At 34.0% G+C, this 23334-nt stretch overlaps 1 protein-coding gene and 1 long non-coding RNA gene across 7 annotated transcripts in view; one reads left to right on the plus strand and one right to left on the minus strand.

The window, feature by feature from the left end:
* Positions 1-23334, plus strand: part of MAP3K7 (mitogen-activated protein kinase kinase kinase 7) — a 49408-nt gene that overhangs the window by 5826 nt on the left and 20248 nt on the right. For 2 of the 5 annotated variants that reach the window (XM_010707614.2, XM_010707615.2), the window contains exons 2-12: positions 5135-5245; positions 6778-6843; positions 7763-7808; positions 8344-8482; positions 9582-9706; positions 13276-13404; positions 15314-15444; positions 15851-15932; positions 16903-17054; positions 17687-17846; positions 20446-20526. In XM_010707614.2, coding sequence (XP_010705916.1) covers positions 5135-5245; positions 6778-6843; positions 7763-7808; positions 8344-8482; positions 9582-9706; positions 13276-13404; positions 15314-15444; positions 15851-15932; positions 16903-17054; positions 17687-17846; positions 20446-20526 — 1222 coding nt within the window. Of the gene's footprint in view, positions 1-5134; positions 5246-6777; positions 6844-7762; positions 7809-8323; positions 8483-9581; positions 9707-13275; positions 13405-15313; positions 15445-15850; positions 15933-16902; positions 17055-17686; positions 17847-20445; positions 20527-23334 lie in introns of those variants that run through there. The other 3 variants (XM_010707616.2, XM_010707617.2, XM_010707619.3) reach the window with 2 other exon arrangements.
* LOC104909892 (uncharacterized) lies at positions 195-23282 on the minus strand. Of its 2 annotated transcripts, XR_014881482.1 has the most exons (5): positions 23189-23270; positions 7300-7325; positions 4844-4891; positions 4390-4500; positions 195-2965 (listed from the first exon to the last, which is right to left on the minus strand). It is a non-coding gene; the product is annotated as an uncharacterized LOC104909892 (long non-coding RNA). The 2 variants fall into 2 exon arrangements; XR_004158967.2 differs by lacking the exon at positions 7300-7325 and having other exon boundaries at positions 23189-23282.

A 23334-nucleotide genomic window follows, 5' to 3' on the forward strand; every position in this document is an offset into this window, starting at 1 on the left:
CTGTTTCTGAAAACAGCTGATATAAAATTGAAGTTAATCTTTGTAAGGTTTTGACATCTGATAGGAGAATAGTGCTTCTGAATACATATAGTTTCATTGATGCAATTTTCTTAATCATTTAGGGAACACAACACTTTTCACGTCCCCTGGTACAAAATACATCCTTAATATATCTGCAGTTTCTTCCTACATGATTTCTAGTCTACATTCTTAGCAGTGGGTATGGTCTACATACTTACCAGTCAGTATCATGTATCTTTGTTTACGTACAGCATTTGATACTATTTGTACACAGAGGCAGAGGTAATATTTGTTCCATGGATCTTGTATGGTTCATATTCTTTAAATAAGACTCTAAATACACTATGTGGAAAACATGCAAATGGTACTCTCTTTTGCTATGTTGTTTTGTCACACATTAAAACATAACTTTTTACTGGTATGAGTTTTATAGAGAGAAGAATATATTCAGGGACAATCTTTTTGGTCTGTAAAGTTCTTCAAGCATTTCTGCTAGTTTAAAATGTCTATGTCAAGTATTAACTCGGTGATTCTTGAGAAACTATTATGTGGATTAGTAGAAGCACCAGTGTTCTACTTCTAAACCTGTAATCTGCCCTGTATTTTCCTTTTCTATCTTCTAAGATATTTAAAGGGCCAAAGTCTTTTACCAAAAGAATGTGTTTATTTTTAGATCATTTTCCAAACATACACGGTGCCACGGATCAACTGCTGTTTATTGATTTGTTGTGTCAATAATTCCATTAACTGTGCTTCATATAATTCAGAATATGCGCTACTGCCCAAACATATGGTGTGGCACCAACAGCAGGGGACAAGAAGGAATGAGCATGAAGAAATTAAAGTTCAGACAGCGCTTCCCTCATATGCTATTAAGTTACTTAGTTCCAGCATACAGTGTTGAAGGAAACTTTACTTAGTGCCTTTGTTGAACTGTTCTGACAGATTCCAACACTTAGTCCTTTAAAGAATAAGTCTGGTGAATACCTAAAAGGAAGAAAATAAAATGCAAGTGGATTCCATCACTAGATTCATTCTGTTGTTTATAAACAATGTCTTTTACAATTAATATTTTTTCCCCACTATGTAAGAAAACATACTGTGGGATACCATATATAGTAAACTTTGAGTTTGTATCAGGTCCATCTTGATATTTGCTCTTTCTTCTCTGTTTTCTCTGTATCCCAGATAAATATTTATTGTATTCGTGTCCTTCCCTGAAGTTCAAGCCTCTGCACAAGCAGGCACAAAGTCACTGACAAATTGTTATGAAACCTTGACTGCACTGTATGGTAAACTCTTGGTAAACTCTTCCTGTTTGCACTTGATGCTGATTTTTAAAATTTTTTTTAGCAGGCGTTGGTAGGACAACCTCAAGTGCATCTGATTATTAATATTTATTTACAGATTCTTCATGTTAAATCTGCAGACAGTCATAGATTAATCTTCAGGGCAGAGTATGCTACTGTATTGGCTTATGGGCTGGATTTGACTGTAAAATCAAATGCAAGAGATATTTGTTACTAATATGTATGCACATTTGTAAATCTCATAGAATCGCAGCATCTCTGAAGTTGGAAAAGACCTCTAAGATCATCTAGGCCAACTGTCAACTCAGCACCACCATACTCACTAACCATGTCCCACAGTGCCACATCTACACATTTCTTGAATACCTCCAGGGACAATTACTTCACTGCCTCCCTGAGCAGCCTGTTTCAATACCTCGCTATTCTTTCTGAGAAGAAATTTTTTCTCATATCCAATCTGAACCTCTGCTGACACAACTTAAGGCCATTACCTCTTGTCCTGTTGCTGTTACTTAGGAGAAGAGGCCGATTCCCACTTACTTTCAGATAGTTGTAGAGTGAAACATATAGATACACAAATCTTTTTAGCAAGGAAGGATACAACTCTCCCCTCAAAAAGTAAATTTCGTTTATCAGATGTTGTTGTAAATGATGTAGGCTGAATTTAAAGAAAAAAAAACAGTCAAATTGTTTCACTGGATTTTATCTGGTGTCTTTGGATTGTATGCGATATCTTCAATATCTTTTGAAGTGTTTGAAGTGTCTTTGAGTGGCTTCTCCACATCACTGCATTGAATAGAACAGAGCTATAAGCTATAGTCAAAAAACATTAAGGGTGTAAGGATCTAAATGTAAGGATACATTTAGAAATGGAGACTCACTCAGCATTAATGTCAATTGTCTCCAGCTAGGATAAATCATTATGTGCACAGCTCTCTTTCCCTAAGCAGATGACAAAGTTCTCAGTTACTCCCTCAGTTTAGGTTTCTTTTAGTTGTACAATAACAGCAGAGTTGAAACTGAGTTGCTAGTGCCAGTGCAGTTCATGCACGAGTTGCTCTGTGACATCCTGCTCTATTTAACAGCATTTCCTTAGAACTGCTGTGCTGTAAGCAGGCTGTTAGGTGTGCTTGCTCAGTAGGTGATCTTGGTCTCAACATGTTGAGTAAATCAGCACTTTTATAAAGCACAAACTTACAGTGCACCAACAGAGTTTTCACTAGCTGTCCATCTGGTAGTGAGAGGTGTGGAGGGATGTTGTGAAGGACAGTTCACTTTTGCTACTGGAAAAAGGTGGGGAGCTACCAAGGTCAATAACTTGGGGTTTTTTTTATTCAAATGTGGTCTAAGTGAGAAGAGGAGGTATCAAAATAGGCTTTGGGGTCTTGAGGTCTTCAGATGACTCACTGTTTCCCATTTATTTTTCTGTAGTAAATAATCGTTCATTTGGCTCCAGGTTTCCAAGCTCTCTTGTGGGCTGCAAGAAAATAGTTGGTGTCTGTTGTTTCACGAGAAGAGTCTTGGTTTTATATATTGTAGCTGGAGAAAGGCATTATATTCAGTGTGTCCCTTTTTTGAGGGACAGAATGCAATAAATGGTGGACATGCTGTAATTCTCATCTGGTAGATTCAACCTGTGGTAGTGAAGGTGATAAGGTTAGATGTGTGTGCTATGATGTAGAAGAGAAAATATATTTGAGTGTATTAAGGAAACCAGAAAAGAAAAATGCCATTGATCATCATTCCTGGGCAGCTGTCTTTCATTTCCATAAATGACCTTTCAAAAAGATCTCACATACTTCTCCTTTTCTTAATATGAAAATTTTGGTTGTTTTGTTTTTCTCTTCATATTGGGCCTTTGATTGTAGATTCTGTGATGCTTAGCATGGAATCGTAGCAGGTCTTGAACTATCTACCTACAGCTATGGCTATCCCTGCCTCTGTTCCCCTGTTCTCAGGAGAAATCAGCTTCACTATGTATTTGGTATGAAATCTAGTCAGCTGAACTTCACCAGAGCATAGTTTTCATGCCTGATAGTCACCGGCCACTGTGACACAGGGCCTTGCAGGTTCGGTCTGGCACTTGTGCCACTATGTTGCTTTCACATCTGCTGCTGTACAGGTGGGGCATCTCAATACTTTGAGGTGAAACCATAAAATGTTACTGCCTCAAAGAATGAGCTTTCAGGCAGCTGGTGCTTTACATTGTTTAATCAATGGGAATGTGCAGTTACTCACTGAACTCCTCCAAACTACGTTTTACTTGTAAGAAGCCATTCTGTTAAATAACTGTTGAGTGACTTCACTAACAATCCTGTAAGAATCACTGTAATGTTTATAATGTAGATACAGTATCAGATTTTCTGGTATAAACATTTTGTCTGTCTTTTAATTGTCATGTCTTTTTTGCATTTTATTCTATTTTAAAATTTTGAATATTCTGTTTATTCTCTTCTTTTTTTTTCCAAAGCATCTTTTCACTTTTTTTTTTTTTTTTTTAAATAAAGTTATAAATAAATATGACTTTAGTGAAGAGTAAATGTAATTTTGGGAAGTCTGTTTTTCGAGCTAAAATAATATTCATGTGGGTGTGCGTTACCCATTTCAGTAAAATTAAACTCTGCCATAATACACTGTTATTATAATCACATTTCTAAATGCTTCTACTCCACCCTTGCTATTTTCTCTGCCCACTCTTCTTCTCCTTTACCCACCCCTCCTCCTCCCTCTCCCCCCCAAAAAAAGCATTCATTGAATTTTAAGTGTCTGCTTTATTGCATAACAAAGATACATATATGATTACTTAAAACCACAAACGTAGAATGCCATTAAAACTAAAGACACAGGAAGACTATGACCAACTACTAAATCTGATACCAGCATATCCAGCCCCTTGTACCTTTCCTCTTTCCCCATCCTTCACACCTGCTTCACCTCACACTCTTTTTGAGGTGCTCCTATCCCTTAGCTTCTTTTATGTCTTTCTGTACCTTCATTTTCTCCTTTTCCTCTACACCTCTTTCAAGCGTACACACACATATATATAAAAAACACCTACTTGTCTGTGCTTTTCTGTAGAAGCTAGAGTCACTGTTGGTGATGGTCTTGTTTCAATTTTAAATTGCATATGCATGTTTTGATTTTGTTCCTGTGTGTTGCTCTTTTCCCCCTGAAAAAGTACAGTAAAAGAAGTGAAATTTCAGTTTGCAATATTTTATAACTCACCCATAACTGAAAGTAAACCTCGCAGAGAAAGGACATTTCTCTCTATCCTGCTTTCATTCTCATGCTGAGTTTGTAAAATCTGCTCTAAATAATGAGCTGCTTCAAAATGTTTTCTATTTTGAAAGGCTTCTTCGATAACGCAGTATAGTGAAATGTCTACTGAAGCTTCTGTGAAATTGCATTGGAGATTATAGCTCCTGTTGGCTCTGTATTACCTTCAGGAAATGTGATTCCAACAGTCATGAAAAACAATGGAGAAAGCATAATTATACAGACACTATGCTTACCTGCAGGACTCACAGCAAAATTTTATGTTTCTCACATTATTGTGGCACCTGCGAGAAAGTGGAAGGATAATTGTGATCATAATGAACATCCCATCCAGACTTCAGAATAGTTCTGTATATTTTGTGCACATGCATTTTAATTTGAGAGGTTTGAATTCCTCTATTAATACCTAGCATAGCATAATAGAGAAGATAGATAAGTTAAATTTCTATTCTATTTGTGCAATATCTGAGCAGAAAATTAAACCATATAAAGTTTTAACTGAAGTGTTTCATATCATCTTGCTCTAGGTTGTTGGAAGAGGAGCCTTTGGTGTGGTCTGCAAGGCAAAATGGCGAGCTAAGGATGTAGCCATTAAACAAATAGAAAGTGAATCTGAAAGAAAAGCCTTCATTGTAGAGGTACAGTAAGTTTTTTGGCAATCACGGATTTTGACAGAGCTTGTTTTCTTTACATGTTAAATTTGAGTATTAAAAGCTATGTCTGTTTTACAAAGTCCATGCGACCTATGGTATCCAGTACAGTGCCAGTTAGGACAGTTAGAGCACACTGCATCTCCTTTAGCTCACTCCCATAAAAACTGGGAGGAAATAGGAAAAGAGAAGCAGGGGAAACACCACTTTTTTGATTCTATTCCAATGTGAAATCAAGTGACAGCTGAAATACCCATTAGCATCCTGGAGCTGATTAATACTTCCAGGTGCTTGAGCTAGAATCTTCATTCAGCAGCTAGAATCATGCTGTCATTTTTGTGTGTAGATTTGTTAATATGTGGAACAACTCAAGGACAAATCACTTGTTCATTCAATGTTTATTTCCTTAGAAAGATTTTGAGTAGCTCAGATATACTGATAAACTTCCCAAGATGTATAATATTTTCTAGAATTGAGTGCTAGGTATTTTAAATGAGGTGTATTGTGTCATGTTGCTTAGTAAGAATCTACAATTTTCAAAAAAGACAAAATTTATTAAAATAAATCTCTCAGACACTGAACTACAAATTTAACATATTTAAGGACTAAAGGAAGCATATTTGTTACAGGTCTCTCTATGTAAAAATGCTGTTCATTACCATTATAAGTTTTCAGTGTTTCTAATCTGAGTCTAATTTAGTACTGAGTACATCAGATGAGTCTCTTAGCATTTTTGTGTTAGAAGGAGATCTGAGAATCCCAGAAATTTTTCATAATTACTGGGATTCAAAAAGGCCTACACAGTGCAAGCATCAGATGTAATATTCCTGTTTTATTAGGATTTCCAAAGTATGCAGAAAAAATACCGCTAGATCCCTAGACTAAATAGCAAAAAGAATAAGCCTCAGAAATCTATGGAAAAGAAAAAAAATTCCTTTTGCCTTTCCTTGTGCCTAAAGGTGAAGAAAAATTCAGTGCAAAATAGTCTCCTCTCTGTAGAAGGCATGTTTCTAAACACTATCAGAACAAGCAGCAGTAGGCTCTTGGAACTTTGTCACATTAATATCAAACCCAGTAGTATATTTTATAGGCTTGAGGCATTATTTTTTTTCACAGAGGAGTAGCTTTCTTTGTTGTTTATAAAGCTGTTATGATTCAGGTTACTTATGAGGTTAAGCAGTCTGACTTGAAGGAAGGACACCAGACTGTAAAACCTTTAAAAAGTCAAAGTTGCACAGTGCTTATGATTTTAATATTCTTACTACATCCGAAAAGAAAAAAATCTTCACATTTGATTTCTTGAAAATTTCTTTTAAATTCAGTTAAAATTAGACACAATTCTAATATAAATTAAAATGTAAAAAATGGCACTAGTCTTGTAATTTCTCAAATCACCATTGAGGTATAGGCAGACACATAAAACTTTAGTTGCTGTTGTTGTGTGTGAATTATACATGTGAAAATCAAGTGTTAGCATTTTTTTTCCCATGATTTGAAATTAAGTGTGATTTGTATTGCAGCTTCGTCAACTGTCACGAGTAAACCATCCCAATATTGTCAAGTTATATGGAGCCTGTCTAAACCCAGTAAGTTATAGCTTTGTCAGTGCAACAAAAAGTAACTAGCTTACCATATGCAAGCATCAACACACAAATGTGTAACCTAAATACAAAAAAGTGTTCTTTATATAAATTTAGTATGGTTAAGCCACAATAAGGCTTTTATTGGTGCAGATATAGATAGAGGAGTATAGGTTTGTTGATATTTTCAGATATGTTTTCTGTTGTTGCTTTCTCTCCTCTGTTAGGAGAAATAATTTTTTTCAAGATAATCCCCCCAAAAATATTTTTAAACATTGTTTATATTTCAATTTGTCAAAATGGTATCTAGCGTATTATATATGCAGTGTCATTCAGATGTATACTCCCATTAATTGCAAATCAGCAAGCAGAAATTATATATATTAGCAACACATTAATCATAGCTTGGAAATCAGATCCTGTTCTCGTATATGCAGTTTTCAGGATTTGCTATCTTCTTACCACAGCTGCAAACAGTCTCACAAATTCTGAAAGCAAAAGAGAAAGTACAGTCACAGGAAAAATCCATCCTTAACTAATTCTAACGAGGAATTTACAGTTGGTTAAAACGCTGGATCACTTTTTTCTTGGAACTAATTAGATTCTTTTGACATAGTATTTAAAACTATTGAAAGCCATTCTGAGGAAATAGTAAAGGCAAATTAATTGCAGTATGAAGACTGTTTGATTTTCAAGATGACCGAGGAAAGGGAGAAAGTGCATCCCTTATTTCCTAACTTACAGTGCAAATTAAGTGTTAAGCTAAATTGTATTTATATTAAGCCTGACTGTACCTCATAGTTAAATGTTCTATTAGCTTAGGTGTGGAACGTTGCAGATCTTCTCAAAGAACTTTTGATTTACAAAATCTGTTTTCTGTCCCTCCATTTAAAACATCCGTATTTTTTGTCCCCTCTCCTCAAAGGTGTGTCTTGTTATGGAGTATGCTGAAGGAGGTTCTCTATACAATGGTGAGTATCATTTTAATATGTTTTCCTGGAGCTGAAGTGCCGGTGCTAGGGAAAACATCTTAAATATAATGTCACTTCATATATATGTCTTAAACTAATTTTGAAGAGAAAGATGTGTGCTTCTAAAAATTACTTTTAAGCCTATTAATTTGTTTATTGATATCAGCTTGGTAATATTTGTAAATGTCATTTTAAGGTTTTCCTGTGGAAAACTTCATCTGAAAAAACTCACTTACATGTAAATTCCCATTATAATTGTTTAACACAGACTTTACCTCTTCCTGAAAAAAGTAACTTCTTTCATATTGTTAATCACTAGTTGGCAGAATTCTAATAAAAGTATTAGGAAAACATACTAACACTTAGATACCATTTTGACATTTCCATTAATTTAACAATTTGCAAAAGTATATTTTAAGTTGCAGTGATAAGTACATAGGTTCTGTACAGCTTTCTGATGGGTATGTTATTAACTCCATTGTATCTATTGTAATATACAATAAAGTTCTTTTTAGTTTGTGCCTTTGTTTTGCAGTGCTGCATGGTGCTGAACCTCTGCCTCATTATACTGCTGCACACGCGATGAGTTGGTGTTTACAGTGTTCCCAAGGAGTGGCATATCTTCACAGTATGAAACCAAAGGCCCTAATTCACAGAGACCTGAAACCACCAAAGTAGGTTTATTGCACATATTTCATTTTTTCTTACACTTTGAAGATCATTTTTTCATAATTTCATTGTATTTGACACAAATACCTTTAATTGATAATACATTTATTGGATGTATTTTAAATGAAAACCGTGTGTTTGAAGCTTCAGTTACAGAGCGATGGTGCATGGTACAGGAAACAATCTGTAGTCACTATATTTCTGTTAAACTAGAAAAACATCTTGCTCTTGCCCTTTCTTGCAGGAGAAGATTTTCATAGGGACAGGGCTCCTAATCAGATGTATGTAAAGCATCCCAATTTTACAACGGGTAGTGGTATTTGATAAGAGAGCATTGGGTTGGTTGGTTTTAATGTTGTATTTAATTTGATATTGTCATATTTAATCTGATATGATCATCTTATTCTATCTTTTCTTGTCCATTCCGGTACCCATAGCCAAAATCTCTCATCACTTTCCACTGAAAGAAAAATGAATATCTATTCTGTCCAGGCAGTTTGTTGATCTTACTTATCTTAGAACCGTACAACCTTCAGATCTGGTTCCACAGGTTTGATGGAAACAGAGATTTGCAGGATCACCCACTTCTGGTGGGAGCCAGCACTTCTACCAGATAAAATTACAGTGTGAAGTCACACTTTGAATCTTGAATTCTTTCTTGCATCCCTAGTTTTGATTAAGATTTAAATAACTACACTGATTGACATTAATGGGAGTCTTAATCATCATTCTTTTGGCAAAAATTTTTGAAGTACTTGTTTTTCATTCTCTCCCATCTGAAAGACTAAATTTTATCAATATATGCTTAGTGGATTGCTATGCCTGAGAATATTTAAATCTAGCATGGAAGAAATATGTATGATGTAGAAGTATGAATAAATAATGGAATATATGTGATTTAAAAACTATTTTGTACGCTCAGATTAGACACAAGTGATCTTACTTATTTATCAGATTACAAAACTAAAGCATCGAGAAGCAAAGCCCCAGATACTCATTTATATTAGAATAATTGTTGGGATAAAAAATTCCTTGTTTTATCACCAGGCTATTTCATCCCACAGCTTTGATTTTCTTTTTTAATTTATTTTGTTTCCTTGACAGTTTGCTGTTGGTAGCTGGGGGGACAGTTCTAAAAATCTGTGATTTTGGTACAGCCTGTGATATTCAAACACACATGACCAACAATAAGGGAAGTGCTGCTTGGATGGCACCTGAAGTTTTTGAAGGTAACAATAATTTATGGTGTTGTTATTATACATTCTTTTTAGGGATGGAACTTTGAATGTATTTGTATAGGAAATAAAAACATCATTTGATTATATTTCTATTTCAATCATATTAAAGTTTGAGATAGCAATTGAAAGTGTCTTGGCAGAATCCTAACTTTTATTTTAAAACCTGTAAGTTTGTATATTACCAAATAATTGTGCAAAGTTTCAAAGAGCAGCACCAAACAGATTGTATCATGTTAGTGTTATACCATTAATTACTGGAAGATGTGGGACCTTTGTGTCATTTCCAAGGTTTATATAAGGGATACCTTTAGACAGCTGTTGTTTCTTATTTAAAACCAAGTAAAACTAAGTAATAGAGGGCTATTTTACAAGTATTGTGCTATTTCTGAGATTCTTAAGTAATTTCAAATTCTCCTGACATTTAAATATACTGTTATTACTTTCACTCCCAATTCTGATCAGCTTTTATCTTTAGAATTTGCGTGTTAGTGTCACTAAATTGAACATAATTGCCTTCATTTTGAAACCTCCACTTTCTTGTAATTTCACTTTTGTCTGGTTTTCTTTGTATCTCTTTCTTAGTTTTCTTCATCTCTAGAGGTTTGATGTACTTCCTCTTGCCTGCATTCTGAGAAACTTGTTATTAACAGTTAATTTAGTTAAGTAAGAAAACAAGCTATTTCTCTGAGCAGAGCTGGGAAGGGCTGATGACAGTCGATAATTAGATAGGTATAATTGCTTTATTATTACTAGAGAAATAATGCAGTTGTCATTAGATTGCAAATTAAACACATTTTAGCATTGATTGTGATTTGTAGAGGGCTCTGGAGGTGTCATCTTCCTGCTTCAGAAAGCAGGTGTCCTGTTTTGCAGTATCCACAGTTAATATTCTTGGGAGGGGTTTCCTCCTGGGCACCACCTTTGGAGCTTTTATTTTGAAGGTACCTCATTCTTCTGCTTGTCACTTTGGGGAATCACCTAAGGATGATTCTGTTTACTCTGGTGCCTAAACATTTTCCATTGTGTCACTTTATATTGGAGCACCTGCTTTGTTTCTTTAACTTTAGCTGGGAGTGCTTCCTTTCTTAACTTTTGTTTACTATTAAATGAAATTGTGTAAATTAGAGATATCTTTTTCCTTTAGAAGTTATCCATTGCACTATCGGTGTTAAAGCAAAATTTTTGGTTCTGAGTGAAAAAAATAAGAATTGATTTTGAAATTAGAGCACTGTAGTGGGGATTTACAGTGCTTTGCTTAATTTCTCTGCTACATAAATTCAGCAGCGCAGAACAAAGAAATATTCTATTGCAAATTTACTGTTAGATGGCAGCAAAAGCTTTCACTTTGCAGTTGGCTTTTTGTACCTTTTTCTGAAGCTTTTAGTGATGCCACAAGTCTTCTATGCAAGAATCAGTATAAAGGAAAGATCCAATAAATTCTGTGATGCAGCATATCAAATTACTCTTGGGACAGTCATTAAAGTATTAATGTATTAAAAGAGTATTGAAATTATGTGAAAATTGTTAAACTTTTTTTGCATCTACTACTGCATCAGAAATTAACAGTGAGATAAGCAGTAATATTATTTTGGTACTGTTTTAGAACTCAGTTTTAGTTGAGAACTAGAAAGGCTTAAGAACTATCTCTTATAGGTGGCATACTTAAAAAGTGATTATTGATGTAATTTTCCTAACATTATGACTTTCTTTGAGTTTTAAGTATTATGGCATTTAGACCCTTGTAACAGATCATACAGTATAAATGAAAAAAATATCATTAAGATAGAATAAAGTGAAAGAGAAGAAGGCACTATAAGCTCTGAGCTCCCGTTGTCAAAATTACTTTTAAAATGCTTTGAGATAATTGGATATTGAAAAGTGATGCATCTGCTATCCTACCTAGGTCTGTTAAGTAATGAAACAATAGGATATCCTCCTTATGTTAGATACTGGCTTTGAACTATCACTTCTCAGAATTAGTTTTCAGCTTCAAAATAGAATTTCCTTGCTCAAACGGGAGTATAACATTACTTTCCTATCACTGGCTTTCTGCCTGCCACTGTGTACCATAGAGTCTTCACTCCTCCATTGGTACCAAGTAGCATTTTTAGACAGCTTTGTCCACTAAAAAGTCACTTCATCAGATCTTCAGATCTGTCAGAGACAAAAGGCCTTAAGATTGTCACTTTCTTCTTTCCATGCAGGAGTTTTGACGAAAAGGAGAGGGATGCAATTCTTTAGTGCTTTGCTCCACACAGCAGCATTAAAGCTCTTGTTGGGCTCCTGTCTTGCCATTGTTGGGAGGAATCACTTCAAAGTGGAATGCCTAAGATGGGGTGAATGTGTAGCTAGAAATGTTGTCACTGGATAGACTGAAGGATTGTTTTACTTCCCTTTATAATCTGCAATCGTTAACAGCTACCTTTTGAAGGGAAAGCTGACTTTGTGTTTCACCTTCAGAATTTTTTTAATTCATTAGCCACATTCAGTTACTTTGATACAAGTATAAAGAGTTTCAGAGATACCAAGTTCTTACGAGCTTTGTAAAATCAATAGATGCGAGAAGTTCAAATGAGTGCCCTTGCTTAGAAAGGATTCCAGTACATGGCTGCATCCTGTTTATTCAGTTTGACTTTCAGACTGTCCAACCTGCAAGAACTGGTCTTAGGGTATGTTGCTTTCCTTGCAGTTTGTCAGAGATGCTGGAGGCCAGAGGAGGATGGCTTATAGGAAACGTGGAGCCTGTTGCAACTGGGTGTTATAAGATAAATACTGACATAAAACCAGGCTTCATTAATTCCTACTTATGAAATGACTTGTCTCAATAACACTTTCTTATTATGTATTAGTTTAAAAAATCTCTGTTATTTATAATTATGCTATCATTATCATGTTATTAATATTCACATTTCTTTCACTATTTGCATGAGTTAGGGCAACAGAACATACAGTCTTCCTCCTGTAGTCTTTGAATGTTATTATATATCACCTGGATGTCTTCTGCACCTGTAATTTAGACTTTGAAATATTTAACCTGTGATTAGAGAACTTGATTTAAGTAATAGCATGATGAAAACAATAAGAAAGATAAACAGAGTAGAAATAAGATGGTGATGTTTTATGATTCTGCTAAAGACCTCTAATTAATTAGAGCAAGAGATATGACAGAGATGGCTAACATATTGTGATTAATATGGAAAAAACGAGCTCAACAAGAATATTTAGATGAAGCAAGATTAAGTTCTGAATTCAAAATATCTTTGAAATGTAATAAATTGCATTTGATATTATAAAATCAAACTGACTCCATTTATCATTCCAGGATGATGGAAATGGACTGATTTCCATTGAGAGACATTCTTAATGATCATACCGTCAAATAATTTCAGACTTAAGTTAGCTTGAATCAAACAGCTTTAGAAAACTTTATTTTCTTAAGAAAACAAATATGAGGTGAAAGGAAGTATATAGAGCATTTTTCACATGGAACTGTACCTATTATAAATGAGTTATAGAAAAGTTATGTAGAAAAGAAACAGTATATTTCTGATTTTTTCCAGGTAGCAATTACAGTGAAAAATGTGATGTTTTCAGTTGGGGTATTATTCTCTGGGAGGTAATCACCCGTAGGAAACCTTTTGATGAGATTGGTGGTCCAGCTTTCCGCATAATGTGGGCAGTTCACAATGGTGAGTTGAAAATGTTTAACTGCATTTTAAGTTGTATATTTCACCTATAAATTTGCTAAACATTCTGAAGCGTGCATTTTTAAAGTACTAGTTTTTCAGTTCTGGACTTCATTTAATACGGACTTCTGTCATAAAGGATAAATAATAAGACACTGACACTTTTATGTTAGTGTGGTTTTTGTTTTATTTGACTGCTACATTGTTTGCATTTCCTGCTGCATATAACCACTGTATAAATAAACAAGGGAGAAAAGCTGTACATTTATTACGGCTCGCCATTTTAAAAGATTTGACAGTGGTCTGAGTCATGTACTTAAAAAAAAATAGCCCTTTATCTTTTAAAAAAATGGGCATTTACACTATGAATGCACAAGTTCAAGTAATTTAACCTATAGTTTAAAATGTAAAAACTGTCAAACTCTGCAGGACCATAGGCATTAAAAATGTTACTCTGTTTTTCATCTGTTGTTTTTTTTTTATTCTGCTGTTTAAATTGTTTTATCTAGGGTCTTGCAATCATGGAGCAGGATTTTACTGTGCTAGGTACTATGCAGAATAAAGCCCTTTAGGATAACGAACAAAGGAAATGATTGGATTAAGATAGATGAAGTAGTGGTACAGTATCAGTCAAAATAATAGACTGTAGTATCTTAATTCTAGTAGCATAACTGCTTTAACAGAGTACTTCCAGTTACTTTGACAAATCAGATTTGTAAGAAGAAGGCAGTAATGGAAGTGATATAGTTCACTGAATGTCTGCTAAAAGCTTCTACCATTTGTGAAAAACACTATCAAAGAAAGAATGAACTTGTTTGGATGATCTAATTAACAAGCAAGCAATGATGGCTGGCACTGTGCCTGAGAATCATAGTTTCAGTACTAAATGATAGAAGCTCAAGGTGAGAATATGAATCTTGTTTGATCAAGTATGTAAAGGTGGCAGGCATTGGTAGGATGGATGAGTGCTACAGTCAGTGATACACAAGGAAAGATGTTTGCAAACAGCATTTTTGAGTGAAGAGAGAAGTTCTCCATTTCAGTTTTTCAAGGGCACAAGTCATTGAGTCAGGACTGATGAGAGACTTAATAAAAGCAATAGCTATAAATGTGAATGTAGTAAGTCAGAAAGCCTTGCTAAGTTGCAGAAAAAGCTCATAGGGGAAGAAAAAGTCCACTTTGATTTTTAAAATGTTTTTTTTTTGTTCACTTCTCTAAACTGTCTTAATTTATGTACTATTTGTTACAGCTAATACATTTTTAAGTACTCACTGCTTTCTTTGCAAAGCGTCTCTACTTCTCATGTGTTAAGCACAACTGGATGTCTATTAACTGTATTTGTTGTTAAAGTAATAAAATGAGTAGAATATGGAACAAATTCAAATGAATAGGTTATACTACAGTTGAAGTAAAATACATAATTGAAAAGATCTAGAGTCCATGAAACAGTCATCCAGAATTGATGCTTTTAGTGCTTAGTAGTTTTTCAGGAAGAACAAAAGCAACTTCAGAAATACTTTTTTGTGTGCAAGTTCAACAGTAGATATCAAAGGCTTCTGGCACTTCCCAGCATGGGGCTTTATTCTTCAGAAAGCTATAACATAATCATTAGCCATTTTAAGTACCATTGTGATATACTGTACTTTGTCAGTCACTGAATTTATGCAAATGACTTCTGAAGGAAAAAATTCATTTTATTTCTTCTATTTTTTTTTTTTTTAAATGTACCTGTAACTCATTTGTAGTGCAAAGGAACACTGTCAGTTGTTTGCTTAAAAGAGAAAATGAAATATGGGCCAGCTCCTTCAGACTACATGTTTTCCTGTACTTGCTTAGCAAAATGTCAGAAAGATATCAGTCACTGTCAGTCTTCTTAAAGTTTGCTTAAATTTTCTTCTAATTTCAATTTTAGGTACTCGACCACCACTGATCAAAAACTTACCTAAACCAATTGAGAGTTTAATGACCCGTTGTTGGTCCAAGGATCCCTCACAACGACCTTCCATGGAAGAAATTGTTAAGATAATGACACACTTGATGCGGGTATTAAATTTATTTTAGTATCTTAATCTTTCTTAACTTATTCAGTTGAGAAATTGAATTACAGTAGGTATGCCTTTTATCACACTTTAAAGAGAGACTAATGTTTTCCTCTCTCCTCTTTTTACTTGAAAAAAATATATATATCAAATTATTGCTGTAAAGAAGGGGACTAATTTCTTTGTTTTTGGGAGGAGTAGAGTATTTCATTTATAACAAACATGGAGAAATTAATAAAAGGAGTCATATTTTAATGTATTATTTAAAATAGTCTGACTTCTTTTTCTAAATAAAGTCTTATGTATGATATAGAATTTATTATATTTATGAATTATTTTATAAGGTACTATTCATACTACTTTAAAGCAATTCCTTTTTATTACTATTAAAACACTGCTTTTTATCACAGTACTTTCCAGGAGCTGATGAACCTCTGCAGTATCCTTGCCAGTATTCAGATGAAGGGCAAAGCAACTCTGCCACTAGTACAGGTATTCTTGTATAAATAAGAGAATACAACGGAAACATGAAGTGATACAGAAGGGTTATAAAATACAGTTTCATGTTTGAACTCAAATTCGAAAAGATAATCTTTCACAAACTTATGTATTGGCAGGAGTCCATTTTTTTTAAGACCTCATACCACAACATATTTACTGTTCTTAGACAAATAGTTTTACTGAATTATGTCTTTAATGAAAAATGGGCATATACATCTCCACAGTTTAAACTTGCAGTAGTTCTATGTTAAACTGCAGTAAATACAATAATTTAAATGAAGCACAAGGAAAACGCTAGAAAGGGAAGTAGAACAAAATGTAGGCTACGCTTTCAGGTAGTGTTTCCCCTACTGAAACAATTTTACTAATAGAAAATAAAGATTGTTCTGTCCTCTGATTCTATAGACAAGTTTTCCCACTTCAGTAGAAATTGTCTTCACCTTTTGCTAGCTGATTTGTTTTTTTCTACCTCTAAATTTATTTTATTTTGAATGAAGTTTCATTAAGCTACTTTGCCGCTTAATGACCTGCAAATTATATTTTTACTAACTTTACTAGGTGTTCTCCACTTCTCAGCACATGATTATAAGATAAGATTTATAACTTTCAACTGATGAATACATACTGATGTCTATTTTTTCAGGTATTTGTTCTCCTCTGTAGTAAACGATGGACCTTATCATTAATCATGAATTATATTGCCAGTTGTATTGTTAATTTACCAACTACTCCAACAATTTCAGAGCAAACTAAATAATGACTTCAAATATCTTTGTAGTAGTTAGTCGTATATTCTGTCATCCACCCACTCCTCTTCACATTTTATAATTAGGGATCTGTTGCAGTTTGGCAGCTTTCATTTCATTAAAAGTTACCTTAATGCAAAGTAAAGCTTCTGAGAAGGAGCAGAAATACACTTTAGGATTTTTAATGGAAATTTGTTCTTCCTTTGAATTTCCAGGTTCATTTATGGACATCACTTCTACAAATACAAGTAACAAAAGCGATGCAAACATGGAACCGAATGACTTCCAAGGAGCTTCTACCAATGACACTATTAAACGTTTAGAATCAAAATTGGCACAGCAAATGAAAAATACAGCCAAGCAGCCGGTAAGTGAATGTCTGTAATTTTGAATAATAATGAAAAAGACGAAATGAACAAAAACATGTCTGCAACTACTAGAAACATTAGTGTCTTTTCTTTAAAAAATAGAATAGAATTGGATTCAGTTACTTATAAGAAAGGAGCGTGAAAGTGGATGGAAAAATACTGAATGATTCCAAAAAGATAAACTGGAAGGCTATCAAGAGGTACCTTCAATGAAATAAAAAGAGTTCATTTGATTCCGGGGGATTCAGTAGGTTTAAAAAAAAATTGAATTCAAATATCATTACCTTAATTTAGAGCTACAAGTTTAGTATAACAGAAAAGGATTATACATTTATGTGACTTTTGAAAACACTGTTTTATTTCAAGTGGGATAGAAAAATACAAATATTCTCTTCTGACAATATTGACCTAATTCTACTCAATTTGAATTAGAGTAAATTTAATTCTTTGCAGGTTACAAGATATTTGGCTCTTAAGTGCCAATAATAGTTTAAATTTTTACCATTTTAAAAATTTGCCTAATTTTTAAATCTGCTGTAGAAATATATTTTATTCCACATACTGAGTATATTATTGGGAAGTTTCTGCAGATCTGATTCCATTCTTTTTAAAATTCTAACTGTTGAAACAGGGTGATCCTGGCCGTTTGAGTTTACCACCATCTCGTGGGAGCAGTGTGGAGAGCTTGTCAGATGTTCGTGGGCGACCTCAGTCAGCCCTTGTTTCAGGAGAAGCCAAAAGGATGAGTGCTGACATGTCCGAAATGGAAGCAAGAATACCTTCTACAACAGGTAAAATTATGTTTGTGGGATAGAGTAAGGAACTGGTAGGGAGGAAGATTATTTTAAAAAATAAATAAATAAGAAAAGAGAGAAAAAAAATGAAGTCTTATGAAAGGTTAATAAAATTAGCCATGTGAAAATATTTTAACTTTTCATGTAATCTTTCTCATCCTTTATTAGCTGAGGTGGAATATTGTACATTCAGCTGCAAGGCAGGTACTTTAATTAGGTACTTTTAAGGTCACAGATAGATTACTTATGTTCAATTAGACTTTCACCTTTCTAAAATCATTCTGAGACTTCTAAATATCAGTCCTATTCCAAATGCACAGGCTTTATCTTTGCCCTTATCTTAATTATCTCTAAAATAGTTTTTTTTTTTTTTGCAGTTATTCCTCTAATATATAAAAGTGGATAGTTGGTTTTAACAGTCAGCATGTTCCCAAATAAGTTTTAAAATCAATTTTGTCATATTTCAGAAACATAAGCATATTTTATTCGTCAGATGAACACAGCATAATATCTTTTGTTTAAAAAGTAAACTAGCTTCAGGTGCTTTGCTTCAGGTAGCCATAAACTGTTGTGTTTAAATACTGAGTCCGTGAGTGAATTGGAAGTTATGCGTAAGCATAAATACGTAATTTTATGGTGAAAACAACCTTCAATCTTCCCAGAAAATCTATTTAATAAAAACGTTTATACTTGGCAAACACTTTCTCGTCTCTTTTCTTCATCAAAGATATTGTTCGTTGATCTATGCAAACCTTAATTATTAAGTTTGACATTTGAAACTTTTTTTAATGGTATGTAACTATAGATTTAATTAGCAGACAAAATTACTTTGGTTTGTTCAGGGTTATTTAGTTGATATAGTATTTCTCCACAAATCTCACAAATTAGGGTAATCCAAGAAACTGTAAGAAATAAGGAAATAAGCATCATATTCCAACTCTTTTCAACCATGACTACTTTATTTTTGTTCTTTGTTGTATGATGATTCTTTTAGGATCTTGTTTTGCTAAATACTGGAGATATTTGTGGGATAATATTATCTTGCCCTAAATGCTTTTACTTTTATGTACTTATCTTAAAGCCTTACTCCAAAATTTTGTCTTTTGTATTGTCAATCTTTGACTGATTGATTGTGTAGCACTTCACCCTGAATATTTCTAAAGGTTTCCTAACATGGAAGGCAACTATGTACTTACCTGATAATAATAACTTGTTTTTACTTTAAAATGTCAGGACTCACTGACCCTCTAAAGTCAATGTAAAGTTTTGACATTAGTGGAGATAACTGTGGCCTTCCTTTGTGTGAGTTTTTAATTTTCCTGGTTTGTCTTCCATAAGTACACTGTTTTGAATAGTAATTGTTATTTCAGAATATTGTAAGGATTTTTTTTTGTTGTTTGTTATGACTGGAGGGTTTCTTTTTCTTGACACAAAAGAATATGTGGAATATTCTGGAGTTTTGTGTTTTGTTTTGGTTTGGTTTTTTTGTGTGTGGGTTGTTGGGTTTTTTTTGTTTGTTTGTTTTCTTTTTTTTAGTTATTTTAGGCAGTAACTGACCACTAGAAATCAGGTCAAACTTATCTGGCCATACCTTTTTCAATAAGAGCTGAAACAACACTGTGTTGTTTTTGCTTTGTTTTTTAATGCTGTTAACTTTGTGACAGAAATAATATACTGTAAACTGAAATAGGATTGTGGCTGGATGAGAATCAGGCTGTTAAGTGTAAATAAAGTCAAGAATATTGAATCTTCTTGTTCCGCCTATTGCTAGATTTAAGTGTTAAGTGTAAATTGCATAATACACGCCACCATTTCACATTAAGTTTGAGATAAATTTGCTGCAGTGTTCTATCTTTGGGAGCTGTATTTGGGCTTTTCTCTAAATGGAAACTATTTTTTTTCTCTAAATGGGTAACTACACAAGTGGCAAAATAAAAAATTTTTTTAAAAGTTTTTATTGCAAAGTATATAATGCTTCTTGAATGTCCTTCAGGATGAAGACATTAATGGCGACAGCCACTTTTTAAAACAAGAAACATCCTCATTAGTAGGGCAAAATAATGGAAAGCAGGAACAATTGTCTAATGTAGTAAGAGTAAGCACTTTTCAGGGACAGATTACCTTTGCTTTAACAGGAGATGATTCAAAGAAAAAAGTATCCAACTTTTAATCTTTTTCATAAAATAGTTTGTGCCCAGCACTAAAGAGGAAGTGTTATATAAGTTCAGGCAATCAAGAATTTACTCTGAATATACAGGTGATCTGAAACAATTTATTTTATTCTCTGTTTGGATAATTACATTTGGTTTTCCCTTCTTTGTTGCCATGCTGCTTTCTGTGTTTGACTTTTGTGTTGCTAACTAAAACTAATTACACAGTGTTGTATTGACGGCTAGTTCTGCATTTTTGCTTTTTAACAGTTGCTTTACTATGTGTAAGCATGAGTGAAAGGCAATGCAGTTTATTCTGCATGAAATATTTTTGCATGAACTACAGTTTAACAAATTTTATGAAAAATGCAATATGACAAATTTAATAATTTTGCTATTGCCTTTTTAGTGTTTTGCATGTGTATTGTATGTGTGTATTTTTTCAGCCTATTCCAAGCCTAAACGAGGCCATCGTAAAACTGCTTCATTTGGCAACATTCTGGATGTCCCTGAGATCATCATACCAGGTATCGCAGACCATGTGAACGGGTCAATTGGTTAAGATGCTGGAATAATGATCAGACTGCTAAAAAAATACTTCTTGCTCCAGCTGCACTAGAACAGACCTAGAAATATCCCAATGCATTTTTTTAAGTGTCTCAGTAAAGAGGAGCATGATCTTTCAGTACTAACTTTTATCAGTAAAGGATGTGATCTTCTTGGTCTAACTTACTTTTAGTAATAAAGGGCTTTTTCCTTTTATGATCTTGGTGTTAGATTCTCATTATAGGGCAGGCATTATTTTATTACAGTACTTCATTTGGCAAAAATGAACCTTAGTTGAAAAATTCCTGTTTAGATAATTACAGTGCCCTGATCTGTGCAGTGTTTAAGCACCCATTTCTAATCTAATCAAATATTAGTAGAACAAAATACTTAAATACACAGTGTACAGAACTTCAAATCTGTGTAATGCTTGTGATTAAACAAGATTAAAGCTTAATCTGTAGTTTTTATATTTGACTACAGTTTTCTAGATATAAAATGTATTTGCATTAGTATTTTTGTTGTGTTTAACTTAAGACAAGCTAAAATTATTAGGACAGGCTTCTGACAGTAAGAGAATCAGAATATTCAGCACCTTAGCAGGTATTTTCTGTTGAGACTCATCTATTTTATATTTATATTCAGTAGGAAATACATTTTTCTTTCCCATCTTCCCTCCAATTTCCTTACATACTTCTCAAAGACTAAAAATAAGTTTAATCGATCCCAAACTGTGATAGGTATACCATGATTAGTATACCAGTCACCTCAAAATTATTTTTCAGGAGATGAAAGTAATAGTATATGTTGCTAATCAAAAGATCCATTAAAAACTCTGGACCTCAACTCTAAATGTGTGTCATTTGAGGAATCTTCCTTGTAGATCTTGAGGATTATTGTATTTTAAAGTTGAATACAGAAGATACAGTTCTATGCAAAACTTTAAATACGTTTATTGAAGTGTACTTATAAAAGTACAGTTTGTCAAAATGTAGCTTCCAGAGGAAAATTGAACAGTTGATGAAAATAAAACCTATTTGGCACAGAGACTAGCAAATTATATAAAATGTTTATTAGTATTCCGCTGTAGTTTTCAAACACTCCTGGCCTTCTGTGGTACACAGGAAGTCTTGAGAGAGCAAGGAAAGAGGAAGTGAAGCTACATTCTTAAGAGATCTGTCAAGTTTTACAATGTCAACAAGTGATGGCAGCCCAACAAGTTTGCTCTAAAAGTTAACTAGGCACCTGTTGTCTGCACATACTGTCTGTCTGCTTCAAAAAAAAACTTCCAATCTTTTAGAGAAGAATAATTAAAAGGTCAGTGGAATAATATATCATGTAGCTTTCCCAAAGTAGATTGTGCCAAACACATCAGATACCTTTTTGAGGTTTTGCTTACTTAGGCAAGGGAAGTCATTTAGATACCCTTCACCTGAACTATTTTAATTGAACTTGACGAGACTGGAATTCTAAGGTAAATTTGGAACAAATAAAAGAGAAATAGCAACCTGTAGAAATGAAATATAGGTTTGAAGCAAGCATAAGAACGAATTTTCTCAGAGTTTACTCTTAAGGCATTTGTTAAGCCCCAAGTGAGTGATAAAGTGTTATCAGGTGTAACAATATAAAGAAGAATTCAAGTATCACATAGGATGAATTGTGGTGTGATGGAGGGTGATTGGTGGACAAGAAACAGAGTAAAACTTAATGTCATATGCTGAGGGACCAGTAGTAACAATTTCTTTTAATTATGAAGAGAACTCATTAGTGGACTGCAAAGCACCATAGCAGATGCATAAAAGATTAATCCTAAGCAGTCTAAGCAACTAATCTCAAGTAGTTGTTAAAATATATATAAATATCTGTCTACTTATAAGTGATAGGTAGATACCGGTCTTTAGGATTCACTTTGAAAAGAATATTTCCAGGATAGATTAGAAAAAACTAAAGCTAATTTACAGGCCATTGTTGAGGTCTGATCAGGAAATCAACATAGTATTCTGGGCCAGAGAAATATGTTGAGCTAATCATAAGTACACTCTGAAATAGTAACAAGAAAAGCTACTAGAATGGTATGTAGAGTGTGAAGAAGAAAGTGGAAGAGCATGGTTTTTTTAGTCCTCAGAGTGAAAGCTGAGAAATGAGTAATTATTTCTGTAGATGAATTTGCAGCTGAAGACTAGGAAGAGAGAATTGCTCAAGCTAACAGGCACAGTATCGACACTAAGGCAAAGGGTGTAACTATTATGCAGTCTGGACTGCATAATAAAAGGTTTCAAAAAGTCAGAACAGCTTCCTGGTAAGAATCACAGTGCCAGGAAAAAAGAACATGTCCCCAGCTCTATTAAAATAGAGCTTAATCGTTACGTGACAGAGACAGAACCAGCTGCCCAGTAAATTAACTATATTTATCTGTATCCTTAAAGCAGTTTCTGAAAAGCATCTTGCTCTGTTTTTAGGACAGCATAATGTGCCCTCACATTATGTGTTTCTCACCACATTCCTTTCCTTACTCCTTCAGTACATGGCTTTCAATCCTACCCTCTTAACACTTTTCCCCTTCCAGTTCATGTCCAAGCTCCCCAGAGTGCCACCACTGTCTAACTCCCACCCTGTTATGTTCCTCAGCACTTCTGCACATACCCAGCTCCTCCAGCCTTCCCTGGGCACGTCCATCCGTGGGAAGAGAGCACTGACATTGTCCACACTACTGCTGGCCTGCTGCTGAGTACACAGCAAAGCAGTTGCTTCCCACAGAGGGGAGGGTACTGGGCAGGCGTGTTACCGTG

Source organism: Meleagris gallopavo, chromosome 2 (assembly GCF_905368555.1).
Source record: "Meleagris gallopavo chromosome 2, MGAL_WU_HG_1.1, whole genome shotgun sequence".
NCBI lineage: Eukaryota > Metazoa > Chordata > Aves > Galliformes > Phasianidae > Meleagris > Meleagris gallopavo.